The sequence below is a fragment of the Didymosphaeria variabile genome (assembly GCF_027946475.1).
Source record: "Didymosphaeria variabile strain IMI 356815 chromosome Unknown scaffold_5, whole genome shotgun sequence".
In the NCBI taxonomy this organism is placed as follows: Eukaryota; Fungi; Ascomycota; class Dothideomycetes; order Pleosporales; family Didymosphaeriaceae; genus Didymosphaeria; species Didymosphaeria variabile.
The window spans coordinates 34,209-54,166 of NW_026611624.1; the positions used below are offsets into that span (position 1 = coordinate 34,209).

General features: G+C 38.3%; 4 protein-coding genes across 4 annotated transcripts; 2 read left to right on the forward strand and 2 right to left on the reverse strand.

Annotated features, from left to right (window-relative positions):
* Positions 1 to 439: 439 nt before the first annotated feature.
* On the reverse strand, positions 440 to 2,226 carry N0V89_006448 (uncharacterized protein; the record flags this gene model as incomplete). The annotated part of the gene is made up of 3 exons (XM_056215218.1): positions 440 to 1,150; positions 1,200 to 1,854; positions 1,916 to 2,226. The coding sequence occupies 3 exons, from the start codon at positions 2,224 to 2,226 to the stop codon at positions 440 to 442; spliced, it is 1,677 nt and encodes a 558-aa protein (XP_056069465.1).
* A 1,553-nt stretch (positions 2,227 to 3,779) lies between these two features.
* N0V89_006449 (uncharacterized protein) lies at positions 3,780 to 4,841 on the reverse strand (the record flags this gene model as incomplete). The annotated part of the gene is made up of 3 exons (XM_056215219.1): positions 3,780 to 4,616; positions 4,670 to 4,719; positions 4,835 to 4,841. The coding sequence occupies 3 exons, from the start codon at positions 4,839 to 4,841 to the stop codon at positions 3,780 to 3,782; spliced, it is 894 nt and encodes a 297-aa protein (XP_056069466.1).
* A 2,085-nt stretch (positions 4,842 to 6,926) lies between these two features.
* N0V89_006450 (uncharacterized protein) lies at positions 6,927 to 8,273 on the forward strand (the record flags this gene model as incomplete). The annotated part of the gene is made up of 1 exon (XM_056215220.1): positions 6,927 to 8,273. The coding sequence occupies one exon, from the start codon at positions 6,927 to 6,929 to the stop codon at positions 8,271 to 8,273; it is 1,347 nt and encodes a 448-aa protein (XP_056069467.1).
* An 8,428-nt stretch (positions 8,274 to 16,701) lies between these two features.
* On the forward strand, positions 16,702 to 17,714 carry N0V89_006451 (uncharacterized protein; the record flags this gene model as incomplete). Its single annotated transcript, XM_056215221.1, has 4 exons — positions 16,702 to 16,707; positions 16,827 to 17,027; positions 17,078 to 17,286; positions 17,333 to 17,714. The coding sequence occupies 4 exons, from the start codon at positions 16,702 to 16,704 to the stop codon at positions 17,712 to 17,714; spliced, it is 798 nt and encodes a 265-aa protein (XP_056069468.1).
* Between the last annotated feature and the right edge of the window lie 2,244 nt (positions 17,715 to 19,958).

Consider the following 19,958-nt stretch of genomic DNA (forward strand, 5'->3'; position numbering starts at 1 on the left):
GGTACAGAAACGAGAAGACGAACATGGCTCTGTACGCGGCGACGAGGTGAGGGACATCGCGGAGAGAATAGATGTCGAATTCCGACGTCCGTTGGCCCTGTGAGAACATTGCAGCGAAGGTGCGAACAAGGGTGCTCACCAAGACGGCTGCGAACGGCCAAGCGAGCACCAAATACCGCTTGACAGAGCCTGGAATATTGGGAAAGAACATCAGCGCAGTCGGTAGGACGTAGCCAAGGAAGATTGATGGCGCGATGGCCCTGGCGATAGCCCTCGGGATGTAGCGACCCACAGTCGAGTGCGAGCCGCCCATGGACCATATGCTGAGGACGAAGGATAACGGCCCGACGACAGCTATGCCGTTGATATTCATAAGAACTCCAAATACACTCGGACTACCACATGTTAGTTGCGCTAGCTCTTAGTCAGCGCGAATAACTCACCGCGAGATGAGCGTTCCACGGCTTTCATGTCGATTCGCTTCGATGTACCAGATAAGCATGACGGGTGTGAGGAATAAGAGTAGATAGAGGAGTTGTAGCGTGTGACCGACGTCCACCCAACCAGTTCCACCAGCAAGCTTAAGGAAGACGAGGTTCAGAGTGTGTCGGAATGATTGGACACCGGTCGAGTATGCTTTCGGTGCAACTTCCAAGGTAATCCGAGACAGAGGGTAGGCGGTCCAGTTCATCGTTAGGAACGCAATACCTATCAGACATGCAAACACTCCGTATGTAAAGAAGCGCGGCATCGCAGAGCTTAGCGGTTCTGCAGGACGCTCGTCGTTATACAGATCAGCGTGTTGCCGATCCGGAACAGGTACCATGTTCAGACGCGGGGCCGGACGCATGTTTGTGGAAAGCATCTCGAGTACCGAGTCTGCGGATGACCCAGGGATGAGCCATTTAGCCACTAGCCTCGTGAGGAAGGTTTCCTTAGCTTGGAGACTCTGCAAGTCATGAGAGGCCTTCATGAGAGATGCTGCGCGGCCGTGTCGAAGCGAGTGCAGCTTTTCAAAAATGCACGCCAAGTTCGCATCGGTGAGACTAAAGACAGAGCCTTGAGACTTGTTGACTTCGTGAATGAGGTTCGCAAGTACTGCACTGTCTTCAATAGCACTGTTTCCGCCCTGTCCGCCGATTGGATTGAACTGGACTACCGTTAGCGAAATTTTGATGGGTTCACTGCAGGCGAAATACCTTGTGCGCAGCGTCGCCGATGGTTATGATACGGCCATAATGCCACTTCGAGAACACGACCTCTGGTAAAGCCTGTAGAGTTGCAGTCGTCCTACTTTCATACAGGTCGCCAAAACGTAGGGTATCATTCAACGGGTCGTCGGCATGCTCCGCAGCCAGGGCATCCCTCTCCGTTTCTGTATAGCGTGGAACCTTCTCGTATAGACCATGCACTGTTGTAGACAGCTTCTTGAAAAGAAACCAGTAGATGCGGTGATTGGGGCCAGTGCTGATAAGGTAAGAGCAGCCATTGCCCATGACGTTCTGTGATGAGTATTTTGGAAATCTCTCATTTGGCTTGGAGATGCCAAATATGCAGCGATAGCCTGTTGGTGTTGCGGTGCGCTCGCTCAGCGGAAAGTGTCCCGGGTGAACCTCATCTGCGATCCTCCACATCTCGCGCCTGACGGTACTATGGATACCGTCAGCGCCCACTAGAATAGCCCCTTCGTAGACGCTGCCGTCACCTGTCGTGACCTGAACTCGACCAGAAGGTTGCTGTTGCTGGACGTGTACGACCCCCTTGTCTGTGAGGACCTTGCTTTTGTCGGACAGATTATCGTATAGAATCTGGATGATCATCTGCCGGTCTACAAAGATAGGCTCGTATGCTAGCCTTCAGCTAGTCAGTCCATGATCGTTTCCATTCATTGAGCTCGCGGGTTTGGCCAACGTACCGGTTCTTGAAGTGCTGTGAGGCATCCGCGATGTCTTGCACCTTGTTTCCACGCTCGTCATACATCCTCATATGCTCGAATGAATCTGCGCCATCTACTAACGCCTTGATTGTATCATGACAACCAAGTTGGTCGAGAATGCGGAAGCCATTTGGAAAGATTCCAATGCTAGCTCCGACATCTGGAGCAATTGCCTTGTACTTCTCAAGGACAAGGAAGTCGATACCAATTTGTTCGAGAATATTCGCGAGTGTAAGTCCAGCAATACTCCCACCAGCTATGAGGACTCGTGCATTCTTTGGTGACGACATATCAGAAGTGCACGGAGAGGTAGATGCGAGCGGGATGAGGACTATGGACTGTCGGCTCTGCACCGCCTCATCGCACCATATATATATGCATGTTCTCTTATCGTCATCTCGTCCGTGGATGTGTCGTGCTGTGGGTCTTGACGAGCCTAATCTCCCTTGCCAAGGCACCTACCAACCCATAATAAGAATTGCAAGTGTGCACGCGTGTACAAAGGTACTTTACCACTGTTGGGTGCCGAGTTCGAATCGGTCCGGCGCAGTCGGAGTATCGGGACCACCGAATCTTCCGAACCCTTCTGGAGCTTCACGAAAATATCTGGTAACTGGGCTCGGATGAGAGGGCTTTCCGGAAGCCGTTGCTACACGGGTAGATGCCGGCGAACTCTGGGCATCAATAGTAATGCTGAGACGTTGGCCAGGTGGAACAGGTTCACCGTGCGCGAGCCGCCCTCCAACGCTTTGTAAAATATTGGCACTTTCGACTGGTGTCCAACAATTTAGAGGTGCAGACCGTGTTTTCTCAGTCACGCCTAGCATAATAAAGACATCTGACGTGGAAATGCAGACGCTACAGGTATAGGGATCTCTATCAGGTCGAGCATAGGTGGCAGAGCGGTACGGAATTGGTGAATCATGGCCATCAAGGTTTTAGATTGAGATGGGAAGTGACAATAAACTAACCAGAAGAATATCTGAGAAACTAGCACTACTGTAGACGCTACTTGTGAATACATTCGCATGGTGATGTCAATAATTTTCCGAACCCCAGTTGATCTCCTTCTCACTGTTTCGCGCGCGGCTTCATGTACACATCCAGCGGTGGCTTTTCCCAGAAGAAGAACACTTTCTGGTGTTGCGTCCAATTCTTGCACTCTTCGGACAGCTCCGGATCGAAGCTCCAGATGATACGCGCGAGAATACACTGCATTTCGAGAAGTGCAAGGCTGGAGTTGTCTTAGCTTGATTGTACGAAGGAACGATTACCTGGAACATACTTTTGACCAATGCAGTTTCTTGGTCCATAAGAGAAAGGCTGGAGCAGTTCTTTGCGGTCCTCGTCGTACCGCTCATCGCCCAACCATCGTTCGGGAACAAAGGCATCCGGTTCTCTGAAGCTTGCAGGGCTGTGGTACACTGCATGCTTTATCAATGGATGATTCTCTCTGGAGACTGTATGTACTAACCGGCGTATTGCCAAATTCCAAGCAGAGTTCCCCCAGGGATATACCGGTCAGCCACTGTGGTGCCACAAGGAGGCGCTACGCGCGGCAACGAGATAGGCACCGGTGGGAACACCCGCATTGACTCCCGAAGGACTGCAAGCATGTAAGACAAGTTCTTGACGCTATTCATGGTGATTTCCGATTCGTCCCTGAAAGACGAGCGGACTTCAACTTTCAGCTTCTCCAAAACTTCAGGATGAACCAATAACAGGTATGTGGTTCCAGCAAGTACTGTTGCTGTCGTTTCCGAGCCTGCTGTTGTGAGGAGAAGGGAGGTATCTCTGATTTCCCTCTGTGTCATGTTCTAAGGACCCCAGGGTTAGAGGCTGCCTAGTAGCACAGAACAAATTTGGTAAAGCTCACATAGTCGGCTCTCTTCTTTAGCATATGCTCTACGAAGTCCGGTCGTGCAACACCGAGGTCAATCCGCTTGTTCACGGTCGCGTCCGCGAATTCTTGGCTCGTTGCGAGTGTTTTGCCCGCCGATAGGAGTGGAGGATAGAGCACCATGTAAAGGGGCTTCAATGCTTTGAAGAAAGGCAGGTCCTGAAGAGATTGGAGCAGAGGTATGAACTTCTGCGCATTTGATAAGAGGCTCACCCAAGGATGAGCTTTGCCTCTGTCGAGGCAGCCGAATGGTTCTCCGAAGGCCAGGTCTCCAACAATGTCAAAGGTGGTCCAGTCAAACCAGTGGACCATGTTTAGGGGTTTCCTGCCATATTCCCCGTGTTCGTGCAGTTTCTGCATAAGCAAGTCGATGTACTGGTTGATCAAAGGCATCTGCTCAGCCATAGCCTTGGCTGAGAAGGCGTGCGCCAGCGTACGCCGAAGTGGACCATGCCTCTCGCGTGAAGCACTTATCAGGCTTGCATCTTGCACCTCGCTAGCAAATCTCTGATCCTTCCCGTTCTCGGCTTGGCCGTGCTTCATGTGGCCACAAATATCCTTCCACGCTCCTTCATGACTGAAAGACAACTCGTTGGGACCAAGACGGACTACCTCACCATGTTTCTTGTGTAGTTCCAGTACATTCTCGTGTGGTTTACCGATTACGACACTCAAGGCTTGCCGCATCGATGTCGCGGCATGCAGTTTTGGACCGGGGAACATGCGCAGTGGGTGGAAGAAGACGTTGTATATGGCTTTAGCTACGCCATAGCCGACTAGCTGCGGAAGGTCAGGTTGCTAAGACGTATCTGTAGTTTGTATGCGAGACGTACCACAACAGTAAACAGTCCAAGGGCCTCAGGCACAGAAATCCAATGGGAAGCTGGTACCTTCGGATCAGTCAGAATCGGCATCTTGCAACAAGTGATGAGAACAGCCTGTGAAGGAAGGTATGGTATCGTCTTTCAAATTGTATGGGTTTTACTGTCATCACTCACAAGTCATTAGGGTTTGTAGCTCTGTGTGGCTCTCAAAGTGGCTCGGAAACAGGCAGGCTAGGCTCCGTGCCGATCGTGGACTTGTACGCCAGCTGTGCCATTCGCGTCAGTTCCAGACGAGTACTATGGTAACGTCGGAAGCCGTTCACCCGATCCGAAATGACATTCCTATACCAACGATCATCAGATCTATGCCATGGGCCAGCGCATTGCGACATTAATGCAGTGCTATGGTGCGCACCTCGCAGATATAGGCTCCAAGTTCCGAGATCCGATGCACGGATCTCATCATCCGGCAATCTGTGTCTGGAACCAGACTAGTCTGGTTTTTTTCCTTGGGACGAACTCGGTCGTACAAATGTCGCACAACAAAGAGATGCCAAGGCGGAGTAAGTACGAGACTTGGAGACTGAACAAGCGGACCCCATACGGGCAGCCAATAGCTTAAAGCTTGGTGCTTCTCTTGTGCCTTGCTAGAGATGCGTGCGCAAAGGAAAAGGCTAGATAATTAGGCTACTGAGTGAGTACTTGCTCAGCAAGCTCATAATGGAAGACATGAAAGCAACTCCATAGTAGTATCAAATCAACCAAAAGGGATGTCTGTGCGCCGATTTCTCGACGTTCACGAGGCCACTTCAGACTGCGGGGGTGACCGAAACATAGCTCTATCATGATATTCATTAGGCTCTTCAACAGGTAGAGGTCTGTCTCGCTTTACACGTCTCCATTAGATTTGTAGAGCTTCTCGTAGACTTTCAATCTGCCGTAGGAGTTGCTTTTGTACAGAGGGTGAGTGTATCGTTCAATCAACCTTTCGGGACTCCTCACTTGCCAGATCCTCCACGGCAGCGCGCAGCAGTCGCTCAATTTCTTCCCAATTTAATATGCTGAGTAATGAAGTTGATATTCCTGGTGACTTCTGCTCTGCTGGCTGGCTGGCTGTGCCAAAACTCTTTCTGGATGTCTTCTGGTCACTGAAGCTTTAGGTTGACTGATAGAGCGAGTTCAGGAGCTCTAGCATATAGCTGATGAGGTCTTGAACGCACAGACATTAAGCAGAAGGGGTGCGTGGGACAAGGACGAAGTATGGCTAAGAGGATCTTGTGCTACTCGCAGTAGTTGATAAAATCTTTGAAAACGTGGTTCTCATAGCGATCTACATTTGAAAGTCGGTCGGCACGTCGAGCTTTCCCTCTCGTGCGACGATCGAACACTTCTTCAAGCCAGGTCCAGCCAGAGGTAGATGAATTGACAAATGCCGTCTCGTGGTCGTGTTTATCTCTTCAACCCAGTTTGATTGTAGGTAAGAGAGGTGACCTGCTATGTGAGAGCTCGCTAACCATTAGCAAGTACACAGCCTATGCGCAATTGGGACACAGCCGGCATTGGCAGCCATATCTGGAGGGTATCGGTCTTGGCGACTTGAGGATAATGAAATAGAAAAAAGGAGTTAATTAAAGCGAGGGAGGAGTACGTCTTTAGCTCCGCAGCTAACATGCTTACTCGGTTGTCATTGGCCAGGTTGCTGATCGGACAGTCGGCTATCGGGGGTTATCAAGCACCGACAAAAGCTTAGGTCAGGAATTTCCACGCGAAACATTTCCTCGATGGCTGTTGTACAACTTGCCCAGCCAGCAGCCCTTGTACGTTCGTCGACCGTTATTGGACATAGTTTCGCGGGTGTCAGTCTGTCCGCTCCGGTCTGATACTTTGATCGTTCAACTGCCAAATCACGATTGTCATAACTTGCACGGCCCGGACCCCTTTGCAAACGTGGCGTAATATTGCTTTGCATCATTGGTAGCGGGTGCTTACCCAGGGGCATAAGGCCCGATGACTTTCACAGCGAACCCAGGTCCAATGCGTTGAAGACGAATAACCGTTGCTCCATCTGAAGTAAGCTTAGATAAATTGGAGCCCGAGAACAAGTATTGGAAAGCCGAGAATCTTTTTTTGGGAGGCACGAATTGTCCGTCATTAGCTCTGCGATATCTTGACCGCCTCTATAAAACACCCATGCTCCGTCTCTACCGTCAACGCAACTACTTCACACCAATCCTCGACTCTGCAACAACTCACACAGCAACGGACGATGCGGACCTCGACGCAAAATCCCGATGAGGGTACGTTTGCCTTGACCATCGATCAGGACGGGTCGGTGGAGAGAAAAGGGACATCCGCAAGTGGCGCGCAACCACACAACGTTTCTGTGTCAGGTCTAATGAAGGCCCTCATTCCCGCATCAATCATCATCCTGGTGGTCTTCTGGATTAACGCGTCTCAAGTGAACGGTATTTTCCTTAATCAAGGAAAGTATGTGAAGAGAGCGAAAGTCGCCTTGGCAGACTTTGATGGCGGCGACTTTGGCGAGGCCTTGAGGTTCGCAGCATCATCGAATAACCAGTCCTACGGATATCCAACCTTCGTCAATATCGATACTTCGCGAGTGTTGCCCGAGCAAATAAGGCACGATGTCTTCGAGGGGAAGTACTGGGCAGCGATTGTTGTGCAACCTGGAGCTTCGACTCGGTTTGAGGAAGCGATAAACGGCACGGCCTCTTCGTATAACGCCAGCGATGTCTACACTTGCTATTCGATGACGAGCAGATACTACAGCTTGTACGCTTCAGGCATTCAATCATCGGCAATCACTGTCACATCCACAGCAGCCGGTATTTTCAGCGCTCAATTTGTCACACAGGTGATTGCCAGTGGGCATTACTCAAACACTAGCGCGGCAGCAAGCGCTCTTGCAGGGCCAGCACAGCTTGTTCTTACCAGCGCGGCATCACAGGAGTTCGAACACTTTGATGGCAAGCCCATCGTCAACACCATCGGTGCGGTGTTTCCCGTTCTTATGCAATTCTTTTTCATCATGGCATGGAACGGAATTTGCAACAGCATGCATATCTACGCCGCATACAATCTACGGAAGCACATTGTCGCCCGCCTTATCTATAGCACCATTTGGCCTATATTCACCAGCCTTTGCTCCGCAGGATGGACCTTCGGATTCAGAGGCCAATTCGACTCCGATGCGAAGATGTTCTTCGCCTTCTGGGCTGTCACATGGGTGTACAGCATGATCAACTTTGACGCGTTGGACATTATGACTGGCTTCGTTCCCATGGCCTTTACTCCATTCGTATTTCTGACGTGGGTAATCTTCAACATGGCAGCATCTCTCGGACCTCCAACCATTCTTAACCCTTGGTACCGCCTAAACTATTTTTTTCCCTCGTTACACTGGTATCAAACCTTCGTTACGATTATCTCAGAGGGCGGTGTGAGTCGGCTTCACTACACTCTGCCGACGCTTGCAGGGTGGCTTATCCTCCTTAAAGCTATTTCTCCTTTGGCTACGAAATACCGGGTGAAGAAAGCTCAAAGAGTTTTCCGTTATTATAATGAGCGGGATGCTCTTGATGCGCCTCATTAATCTATTTATCTATCTCTTAGTTAGAACTCTTACTTATAAGTACTATATAGTATATAAATATAATATAATTACCTTATATATATACCTCTACTCTTTACCCTATTTTTTTAATAGCTTCCTTTTAATAATAACTAGCTTATATTCTACTAATTATATTCTCTTTAAGAGTAAGTCTCTTACTAACCTACTTAGCCCCTTATATACTTATATGGCTAGAAAGGGTTTTAGTATAACTCTAAAATTCTAATAATATTATAATAGGGCCTTCTTAATACTATAGTAAGTGGCGGCCTAGTTAGAATTCTAGTAAGAAATAAGTAGTATATAGGGTTATATTAGTTATATAAAATAAATATTAATTAACTACTATAAAAATATATTACTAAAGACTTAAAAGTAATTTTTCTTAGAGAAACTAAATATAGTAAACTATATTATAAAATAATAATAAAAACTTATTTAGTAGTAATTTATTATTTCTATATACTACTATTTAATTATAACTCTATAGGCTCTATTTATAGATTCTATAAATTTTATAGATTTAGACTCTATATATTACGGCTGCTACGCCGTAACAGAATTATAGGACTTACGATAGTAATAGTAGCGACTAATTAGATTATATAGGAGAAAAGTATAATTATAGGTTAGATACTAAGTATAATATAGATACATAAGAAAGTTACGTAATTAGATCTATAGATCTATAAGATAGAGCCATAGAGCCTAGATCTATAGGATCTATAAATAGAGCCTATAGAGCCATTATTAGATAGTAGTATATAGAGATAATAAATTACTATAGGGTAAGCCTTTATTATTAATCTATAATATAGTTCTCTGCATCTAGTTTCCTTACAGAAGATTACTATTAAGTCCTTAGTAATATATTCTTATAGTAGTAATTAATTAATATTTATACTACACGTAATTTATACTACCCTATACGCTACTCATCTCTTACCAGAAACCTAATAGGGCCACGGCTAGTAATAGAGTCCTAGAGGCCCTATTACACTATAGCTCTATACTTTTTAATATTATAAATTTATAGATCTAATTATATAACCTTATTATATATTTATATTATATTTAGTATTTAATTTATAATTATAATACTTTTTTTTAATTTAATTAGTTACTACTATTATTAGGTTTATTTCTATAATTCTATTATAGTATAGTAGCCGTAATAAATATACCTTATAAGTAAGTATCTAATATAAGTAAGTATCTAATATAAGTAAGTATCTAATATAAATTAGTATCTAAAATACTAAGCCCCTATTAGAATATACTATTACCTATAGTATAATATAATATTTTAACTACCTAATAAGCTACTAGAATCTAAAAATACTTAACTATAGCTTATACTTTATACTATTAAATAAGATATAATACTTTTAATTCTATATACTATAGTAATCTATAGTATATTAGAAAGAGTAATAAAATAAAAATATACTAAAATTATCTTTTAATCTAATTATATACCTAACTTAATAAAGCTACTAAAAATAGAGAACTAGATAATTATTTAGTATATATTTAATCTAGATATATAAAAATTTCTATTCTAACTTACTACTATTAAAAATATAGCTAATTTTTTATTAGCTAAGTAGTATAGTAGTATAATTTTATACTAAAAGGTTATTAGATAGAGATTCTAATTATATAGCTATTCTAGGTTTTATTTTTACTATATTAATATTTTATTATTCCCTTTTTCTACTCTTAATAAACTCTAAGAGCTTATTAGCCTCTTATTCTACTACTCTACTCTATATAATTCCCTATTAGAATAGATATTTACTTTACCTAATACACTCTACTATAGTAGTACTATAATTTTTTTAGCTAGAACTAGACTATATATTTTATTAAGTATTAGCTAGAGCTTATATTTAAGTTTAATTAAAAGTATAATTATAAAAGAGCCCTTTATAAGAATTTTAAAATTATATAAGACTAGTTTATAAAGGTAGAATATATTTAAATTTTTAGTTTTAATATACTAATATATAAAGTAAGGGTATATAAATTAAATATACTTTTTAATTTTTAATTAAGGTTATAGTTATAGAAGTATCTATATTAGAAATAGTAAGGTACTAGAGTAAGATTCTAATTTAGTAAAATATATAAAATAAGGTACTAAACTAGAAATAAATAAATTAGTAATATACTAATTCTAAAATAAGTAAATTAGTAATAATATATAAATTTTATAATATAAATATAAAACTTTTTAAGAGTATTTTTATATAGTTTATTATATTATAAGATTAATATAGAAAGTACTAAAATAGAAATAAAACTATAAAAGCTATAAAATAGTTTTACTAATAGTAATACTAATACTAGTACTAGACTTAGGTACCCCTAGATTTATTACCTATATACTTTTAATTTTAGGTACCCTAACCTCTATTAAGCTCTTAAAGGGTAGATAGTTCTAGAGAAATTAGATTAGTTCTTAGGTAGAAATACTAGTTAGAATAAAAAGAAATTTTATTAATATAGTAGTATTTTATAAAATATATTAAGTTAATAATATAGCCTTAGTAAATCTAAATAATAAATTAATAAATAGGTTAAATAAAAGTATAAAGGATTATACTTAAGTTTCTATATAATAGATATAATAGATATAATAGATACTATTATATCTATTAATAAACTTAATAGATATTACTAGGTTTATTAGTTATATAACTTTATTTAGGTACTACTCTAGTCTAGCTATTTTAATAGGTACCTCTTATAAAAAATAATTATATATAATTAGATTTCTAAAGTAGATTTTAATATTAGCTTCTTTCTTTTAGAATTTATTCTTAAATTATATAACTATTTATAGACTTAGCTAAAATCTAGCTTATTTTACTACTTATATACTAGTCTATTACTATATCTAATTCTAAAATCTAAGCCTCTTAAGCTATAAGAAAAATCTATTAATATAGTATTATTTCTTCTATTTTATATAACTATTACCTATTAAATCTAGGAAGGGTAGCTAATCCTAATTAGGTTAAGGTTAGTTCTTAGGTAAGACTTATAGAGGGAGAAGAAGAGGTTCTTATTAATATAAAAATATCTTATAAAGTATAATAAGTTAATAAGGGAGGCCTAAGTAAATCTAAATAATAGATTAAGAAATAGGTTAAATATAAGTATAAGAGCTTATTTTTATATTTCTATATACTTAGTTAAGTAATAGTTAACTATTACTTATAGACTATTACTTATTAACTATTAGTTATATATTTAATAGTTAACTATTACTTATTAACTATTAGTTATATAACGTCTTCCTTAGTATCTAGTAGTATAGTTAATATATACTCTACCTAGGTAAGCTATTAGTAAGCTTTATTATAATATAAAATAAGGTTCTAACCCTTACTTAGGTCTAGATCTTAATATTACCTAACTATAGATATTATCTATATTATTATACCTTTCTCTAATTCTAAGGCTTATTTTTACTATACTAAATATATAGATACCTATAAGCCTTATATTAATCTATTTTAGACCTCTCTAGATAAAACTTATAAAAAGTACTAGTAAATAAAAATAAAAAGTTATTAAGTAAAATATTAATTTATCTAATATAAAATAAGAAGATATTAAAGTATATAGTATTTATCTATACTATCTCTTTTTATCTCTAGGAAGCTAGAAACCTATTATAAGGTTATATTATAATATTACTAAGTAGAGAATATAGGTATAAAAAGGTATAGTATAAAGATAATATAATTCTAGAAGTAAAGCTATTTACTACTAGAGTAAAGTCCTTTTCTCTTTTTATTATATATAAGACTATATATCTTAGAAGCTAATTACCTAACTAATTAGGTATTCTATAGACTATTATATAGGTAGCGCCTACCTATAGTATAATATTAAAGTAGGTTAAGGAGTATACTAAAATAAAGACTAAGTATTTACTAAATAAGATTAAAAAGTCTAGTAAAATTATTAAAAATAAGAATTTTATAAACACGTCTATAAATTATTCTACTATTAATTCAATAGTAGGTTATTCTAATATAATATAAATATTAGAGAATTTTACTAATTTTTTATTTTTATAGTTCTAGGTATTAATTTTTCTTTTCTTATAAGTTTCTTCTCCTTTAAAGCTTACTTAGGGTATACCTATATAGTAGTAGTAGTTAAATATTTTTTTTAACTATCTAAAAGTAGTTTCTTTAGAGTTTATTCTTTAGTTTCTATATATTTTCTAAGTATAGATATTCTTTCTACTTAACTAACTATTTTTATAGAAATCTATTATCTTAAAAGTTTATTTATTCTACTTTATAGTATATAAGTAGTTTCTTAACTTTAAGTTTAGTTTCTTTTTATAGTTTATAGTAGAACTTAGTTTTAACTAGTATTTTAGAGTCTACTAGTTTTAATAAGAATATATAGAATACTAGATATATTTTTATATCTAGTAGTAATTCTAATTTATAGTTTACTAGTAATACTTATTTAGATATAAAAAATAGTCTAATTTTAATATAATCTAATTTCTTATATTTTTTCTTTTAGGTTTAAAAATTCTTTATAAGTAGTAAAGTATATAGTATTTACCTATACTATTTCTTTTTATCTCTAGAAAGCTAAAAACCTATTATAAGATAATACTATAATATTACTAAGTAGAGGATATAGCTATAAAGAAGTATAGTATAAAGATAATATAATTCTAAAAGTAATACTATTTACTACTAGAGTAAAGTAATCTCCTCTCTCTATTATATATAGAATTATATATCTTAGAAGCTAATTACCTAATTAATTAGATATTTTCTAGATTATTATATAGGTAGTACCTACCTATAGTATAGTAGATATATTTTATCTCTCCTTTTTAGCTAAAATACTATTTTATATTTTTAGTTTATATAAGAAATTACTTACTATTAAGTTTTTTAAGCTTTTTAAAATTCTTTTAGAATTTTTTATATATTTTCTACTATATTTTCTACTATATTAATGGCTTCTTTTATTTTAATATTTATATAAAATACTTAATTAAAAAGATATAAATATTTTTTATAATTTATATAGAATAGTATATATTTTATTAATATAGATATTTTATTATTATATACTAACTATACTATTAGTAGTAATAAAATCTAGTTATTCTTTTAGTTATTATAATAAATATATAGATATATTTCTACTATCTAGTTTATATATTCTATTTATCTATCTATTTATAAATAATAAGCTATTAGTAATTATCTTTTATTCTAATAAGTACTATAAAAATTATTTAGTAGTTTAATATAAAGAGCTTATCTCTATTACTAATAATTATCTTTAGAATTCTATAGTATTTAATAAGTTAATCTAGAATAAAGAAAGCTAGTTTATTAGCTATAGTTATTTTTAGGTATAGTATTAACTTAGTATACTTAGTAAGTTAATATATAATAACTAGTATAGTATTATATTTAATTTCTATAACTAGTGTTACGATTACGGCAGGACTAAGTAAGGTAAGTGGGGAGGATTACACTTAGAATATTAGTAATAGAGGTAAGCTAGATTAAGCCCTATAGGCTAGCTAGATAGGTAGCTTATGTTATCTATTATATAACGAGGTCTAGTATAAGTAGGAGACCCTAGGGACCTTAAAGACCCTAGGGACCTTAGGAGGTCCTAGGACCTTAGAGTCTAGGTGGGATCTCCTAGATAATTATTATAGCTACTACGCCGTAATAGAATTATGGGACTTACGTTAATAATAGCAGCAACTAATTAGATTATATAGGAGAAGAATACGATTACGGGTTAGATGCTAAGCATAATATAGGTATATAAGGGAGTTACGTAATTAGATCTATAGATTTGTAGAATAGAGCTATAGAGCCTAGATCTATAGGATCTATATATAGAGCCTATAGAGCCACTATTAGATAGTAGTATATAGAGATAATAGATTACTACTAGGTAAGCCTTTATTATTAATTTATAATATAGTTCTCTATATCTAGTTTCCTTATAGAAGATTACTATTAAGTCTTTAGTAATATATTCTTATAGTAGTAATTAATTAACGTTTACATAATATATAATCTATACTACCCTATACGCTACTTATCTCTTACAAGAACCCTAATAGGGCCACGGCTAGTTATAGAGTCCTAGAGGCCCCATTATAATAATAAAGAATAGTATATAGTCTAAAGGGACTTTAGAATCTTTCCTATTCTTTATAGTTAAAATTCTATAGTTAAAATTAGAGTATATCTTCTATACTAAGATCTATTAGTCTTTTTATATAATTGTTACCTTACCTTTTATAGTAAGGCTAGGATATTCTTTTACTCCCTCTTTATTATCTATTCGCTCTCGTCTACTAAATACCCATAAGGCCGGCCTAGGTTAGGTACGTGGAAACCCCTTATAATAACTAGGTTTTTAGATTTTAGTATTTTTATTATAAAATCTATTATAATATTTTTCTATAGTACTATTAGTAATTTAATAGCTTATATATCTCTATATTTAAGGTATATTATATATTTATTTTTCTAATAGTCTATATATTAGTATATAAATTTTATTACTATTTTCTTAATTACTATAAAGCTATAGTTTCTTTAGATAAGTTTTATAGTTTTCTTAATACCTAGATATTTATATACAGAGTTATTATAGTACTATCTAATAGTTTTATTTATAGTTCTTTTAGTACTTCTCTAGTAATAGCTAGAAGTTAATTAAGCTCTAGTATTAGTTCTAGAAATCTATCTTTAGTTTTTTAAAAAATTATAAAGAATATCTTAACCTTTTCTTTTACTAGATTACTTTATTAGCTAAGTATATTTACTTATCTATTTTCTTTTCTACTATATAGATAATTTTAAACTTATATTAGCTAGTAGTCTATAACTATTATTATTATTATAGTATAAGTTCTTTTACTATAGTAAACTATAAAAGGTTTTTATAATCTATATAGATTTCTATTATAAACTAGATAATGGTAGGGAAGTTCGGGCGCTTATAAAGGTAGAAGATATAATAACTAGGGTTATAATAAGATAAAGATACGCTAAGTTACTTAGATAGTAGTTACGTAACTTACTTAGCTACTTAGGTGTTATAATTACGGTAGGACTAAGTAAGGTAAGTAGGGAGGATTATACTTAGAATATTAATAATAGAGGTAAGCTAGATTAAGCCCTATAGGCTAGCTAGATAAGTAGCTTATATTATCTATTATATAATAAGGTCTAGTATAAGTAGGAGACCCTAGGGACCTTAAAGGCCCTAGGGACCTTAGGAGGTCCTAGGACCTTAGAGTCTAGGTAGAATCTCCTAGATAATAAAGAATAGTATATAGTCTAAAGGAACTTTAGAATCTTTCCTATTCTTTATAGTTAAAATTCTATAGTTAAAATTAGAGTATATCTTCTATACTAAGATCTATTAGTCTTCTTATATAATTATTACCTTACCTTTTATAGTAAGGTTAGAATATTCTCTTACCCTATTATTATTTATCTACTCTCGTCCACTAAATACCTATAAGGTCTAATCTAGGTTAGGTTAAGTACGTAGAAACCCCTTATAACATTAGGGTTCCTAAATACCTAAGTAGCTAAGAGCTATTATATAACCTACTTAGTTATTTAGGGCCCCTAAGTAACTAAGTAAAATCCCTATATAGAAATATAAGGATAAACCTTTATACTTATATTTAACCTAAGTTTTAATCTATTATTTAGATTTACTTAGGCCTCCCTTATTAACTTATTACACTTTATAAGATACTTCTATATTAATAAGAACCCCCTTTCTCCTTCCCTTAGTAAGTCTTGCCTAAGAACTAACCTTAACCTATTTAGGACTAGCTACCCTTCCTAGATTTAATAATTTCTAGTATTAAATAGCTAAGAGTATAAATTCTCGAGTATTTTAGTACTTTTATAATTACGTAGAGTTCTTTATTATATATATTATATTATATTTCTATATTATTAAATTTATATAAATAGTATATAATAGGATACTATTACTTATTTCTTTCTTTTCTATTAAAAGGGATAGAAAACGTTTACCAAAAATAGGGCAAGGGAGAATTTAGAGTAATACTAACTAGAAATATTATAAGTCTCCTCGCGAGCGCTATAGTACTATTAATATAGTTGCTAAACTAAGTATAATTAAAAAGGTTACTAAGTACGACTAGTTGCCTACGAGAGCTTACGCCGTTATTTCTCGTAGTAATAGTTTCTCTAGGGAACGTTTCGAAGCTTTTTAAAGAATCGCGACGGAAGCCAAGAAGCATGGTAGTTTAATTATCGGACAAATTTGTTATCCTGGTTGCCAGTGCGGGAGCGATATCCTGCCGGATCCAGTCTCGGCTTCTAATGTGCAAATGAAGGTAAGTCTATTTATTGATTCGGGGGGCATGCGCTAACCATGAAAGGATAACGTCATGGGAATGCATGCTAATAGTATGACCCTTTGCTTTACTAAAGTCGATTGAAGAACATTAACTAGTCCGCAGAACCCCACCCGGCTAGCTTAGAGGAGATTGAGGATATCATCGATGGCTTTGGCTATGCTGCGGAATATCTGGAGAGGGCCGGGTTCGATGGAGTTGAGATCCATGGCGCCCATGGGTATTTGCTAGCTCAGTTCCTTTCGCAGTCAACCAACCTGCGAAATGACCATTATGGTGGTAGCCTGCGCAATCGGGCAGTAAGCTTGCGAGGGTGTTCAGATAGCGTTCGGTTGCTTACTTTTCGCAGCGCTTGACTCTCGAAGTTGCAGAGGCAGTCCGCTTGAGAACGAGTCCAGACTTCGTTATGGGCATCAAACTCAATTCGGTGGAGTTCCAAGACAAGGGTCTCACACAGGAAGAGGCGAAGCAACTCTGCATAATGCTAGAGAAGAGTACGTTCGATTTTGTCGAACTTTCAGGAGGCACTTTCGAGGATATGGGTTTCGAACACAAAAAGTAATCTCCCCGAGTAGTCCATACATACCATTGCTCATGTTAGAAGGGAGTCTACGAAACATCGCGAAGCATTCTTCCTCGAGTTCGCCGACGAAATCACACCAGCCTTGTCAAAGACGAAGTCTTACATCACTGGAGGCTTCAAAACAGCCGCAGCAATGGTCCGGGCGCTCGATACGGTGGACGGAGTGGGACTTGGGCCTGCTGCATGCCAAGAGCCTCGCTTGCCCAAATCCATTCTTGAGGGAAAGGTTCAGGCTATCATCAAGCAGCGACCAAACGACCAGCATACTGCATTGGCAACCATAGTCGCTGGTTCACAAATACGCCAGATGAGTAAGGATCAGGAGCCGTTTGACATGAGCTTGGAAGAAAATGAGAAGGCATTTATGAAGCTCATGAATACCTGGATGGAGCTCGACTCATGATCCGGATATGCTTCACTCTGGGTACGTAGATGTGACACTATAGGTGTCCCAAAGCTTTCTGTCCGCCTGATGAAGTTTCTCGGCCACTTCTCGCCAACCTGGCCAGCGCCATGCTCAGCGAGTAGCTTATTTGCCATATCTTGTTCAGCACGTGGAGATAGCGTATCGTCTATGGAAGTATGTGTCTATCACACTTTTTATATGTTTATGTTTTCTAGCTAAGCCAGTTTCTTTAAGTTGGGCTGGTAAGCGCGCCACGGAGTAATTCCAGCGTGCCGTCGTTGTACTGTCATGGAGGGGACTTCATACATATGTACTGTCTGCCGTACGCGTTGATCATTGTTTATAGCTGAAAGAGCTGCGTTAGTAGCGGCTCAACCAATCGAGTAGTAGCTGATTGAGCCATGACGGGCTTGAAGGTGACTTACAAGGTTCGAGGGTGGGCCAGTCGCTTACCTGGGCCGTTCGCTTACCAGATACGTTGAATCGATTATCGTGTTAAGAAGTTCCTTACTGATCTTGAGGAACAGGTCACGCCTTCTGAGATTAATCGGACGAGGCATAACCCGATTCCGGATGTCTTGAAGCAGTGTGCAGGGAGCTCGCTATCCAAACTGAGCCCAGGTATGTCGTCCATGAGCACCTGCTTCAACCAACTCGACATAGCTTCTCTATGGAAAGTACACCTAATGGTGTTCCCAATGCGATAATTGCAGCCGTGCTTGTAGCCGTACTAGGTTCTACATGTAGAGTAGGATAATGTTAATGCACTTGAAAGAATGATATACTTCTGAGCCGTCACTCCACCATTGCCGATCATGCCTACTGTATACGGAGAGGTGCGAGCATCCTGCAAAATACGCTACAACATACCGCGGGACAATAACACTGAGAGTGACGAGGGATGTTCAAGGCTAATACCCGCGGAGGCTTATGAGATAACAGCACGGTGAGTGGAACGGCGCGACAGAGCAGGTGAGGCAGAAACGGACGGTCTGATAGCGGTCAGATTTGATCTTTCTGCGTATTTAAAAATCCTTTTGAAACACACAGATGTATACTATGACTTTGCAACTTATTACAAGACCGAGAACTATGAGCAGAAAAGCATGAAGTAAAGTTCGAGTCAGACTGCGTTCTGTTTTATATAGTATTCTATGCCACAGACACGATCGTTGCGCATTTACCCACCTAGAGAGCTTCCTTTGAAATCCCTACTTCACACTTTGGCGAGTGGTTTCCTGTTCACCATCATGCGGACCACTAATAGTAGGCCGGCACTCGCTAGTGTCAATGAGCCAGCATAAAAGATCGCTGGACGGTACGCCTTGAGTCCGGCTTCGGTTCCGCCATAAGCATAGAGGAGGTAACCCGCAATAGACGAACCCTGGCAAGTAATTGGTGTTTAGTTTCAGACAGGAAGTAGCAAGGTTTACCATGAGGTAGCCGAAGAATCATGACGTGGATAGCGCAGACATAATTGTCGCAAGTTGCTCATCTCCGAAAACAGCGCCTACCACAACCGGCATAAGACTGAAGAATTCACCAGATCCTGCCCCGTTTACTGTTGAGAAGATAATAATAAGCCTAAGCGACGTGGCAAATGGCCACAAGGCTAAAGTTAAAAGGCCGACCAGAAGAAGAGAGAAGATTATACTATTAGTAGGGCTAAGTAGCTTATCTACGCCGAGTCCTATGCCGATACAGCTAATAGTAGAAGCGAAGTTCCACGCTGTAAGAATTCCAGCTCTAGTCTGCGTAGACAGTCTTAGAGAAGTAGCATAAAGTAGCAATAAAAAGAGTAGCATAAATAAGGGAAATATAGCGAATGCTCCCATTAGAAGCTTAACAACGAATTTAGAGCCTAAAAGAAGACGCCTATTTAGTTAAGTTAGCCTAATGCCACAAACTTAACAATACTAAGAACTACCATTACATCTTCGTTACAGTACGTTGGTTGCTTCTAGGTGTTTTCAAGAAATACGATGCCGGAATGCAGATAATCTAGGCTGCTGTGCCTAGGACTTTCAGCGCAGTCTCTAACCTAGCAACATTAATCAACTTCTCTAGTATTAGCGCAATAATAGCAGAGCCTACTCCTGCGCCGCTATAAACTATTCTAGTCGCTAAACCTCGCTTCCATTTAAACTAGAGGGACGGGACTGTAGCAGTAGGCTACTGAAGTGATTAGCAATTGGAGAATTGACATGATTTTCGGAGGATATGGATACATGCCAGAAACAT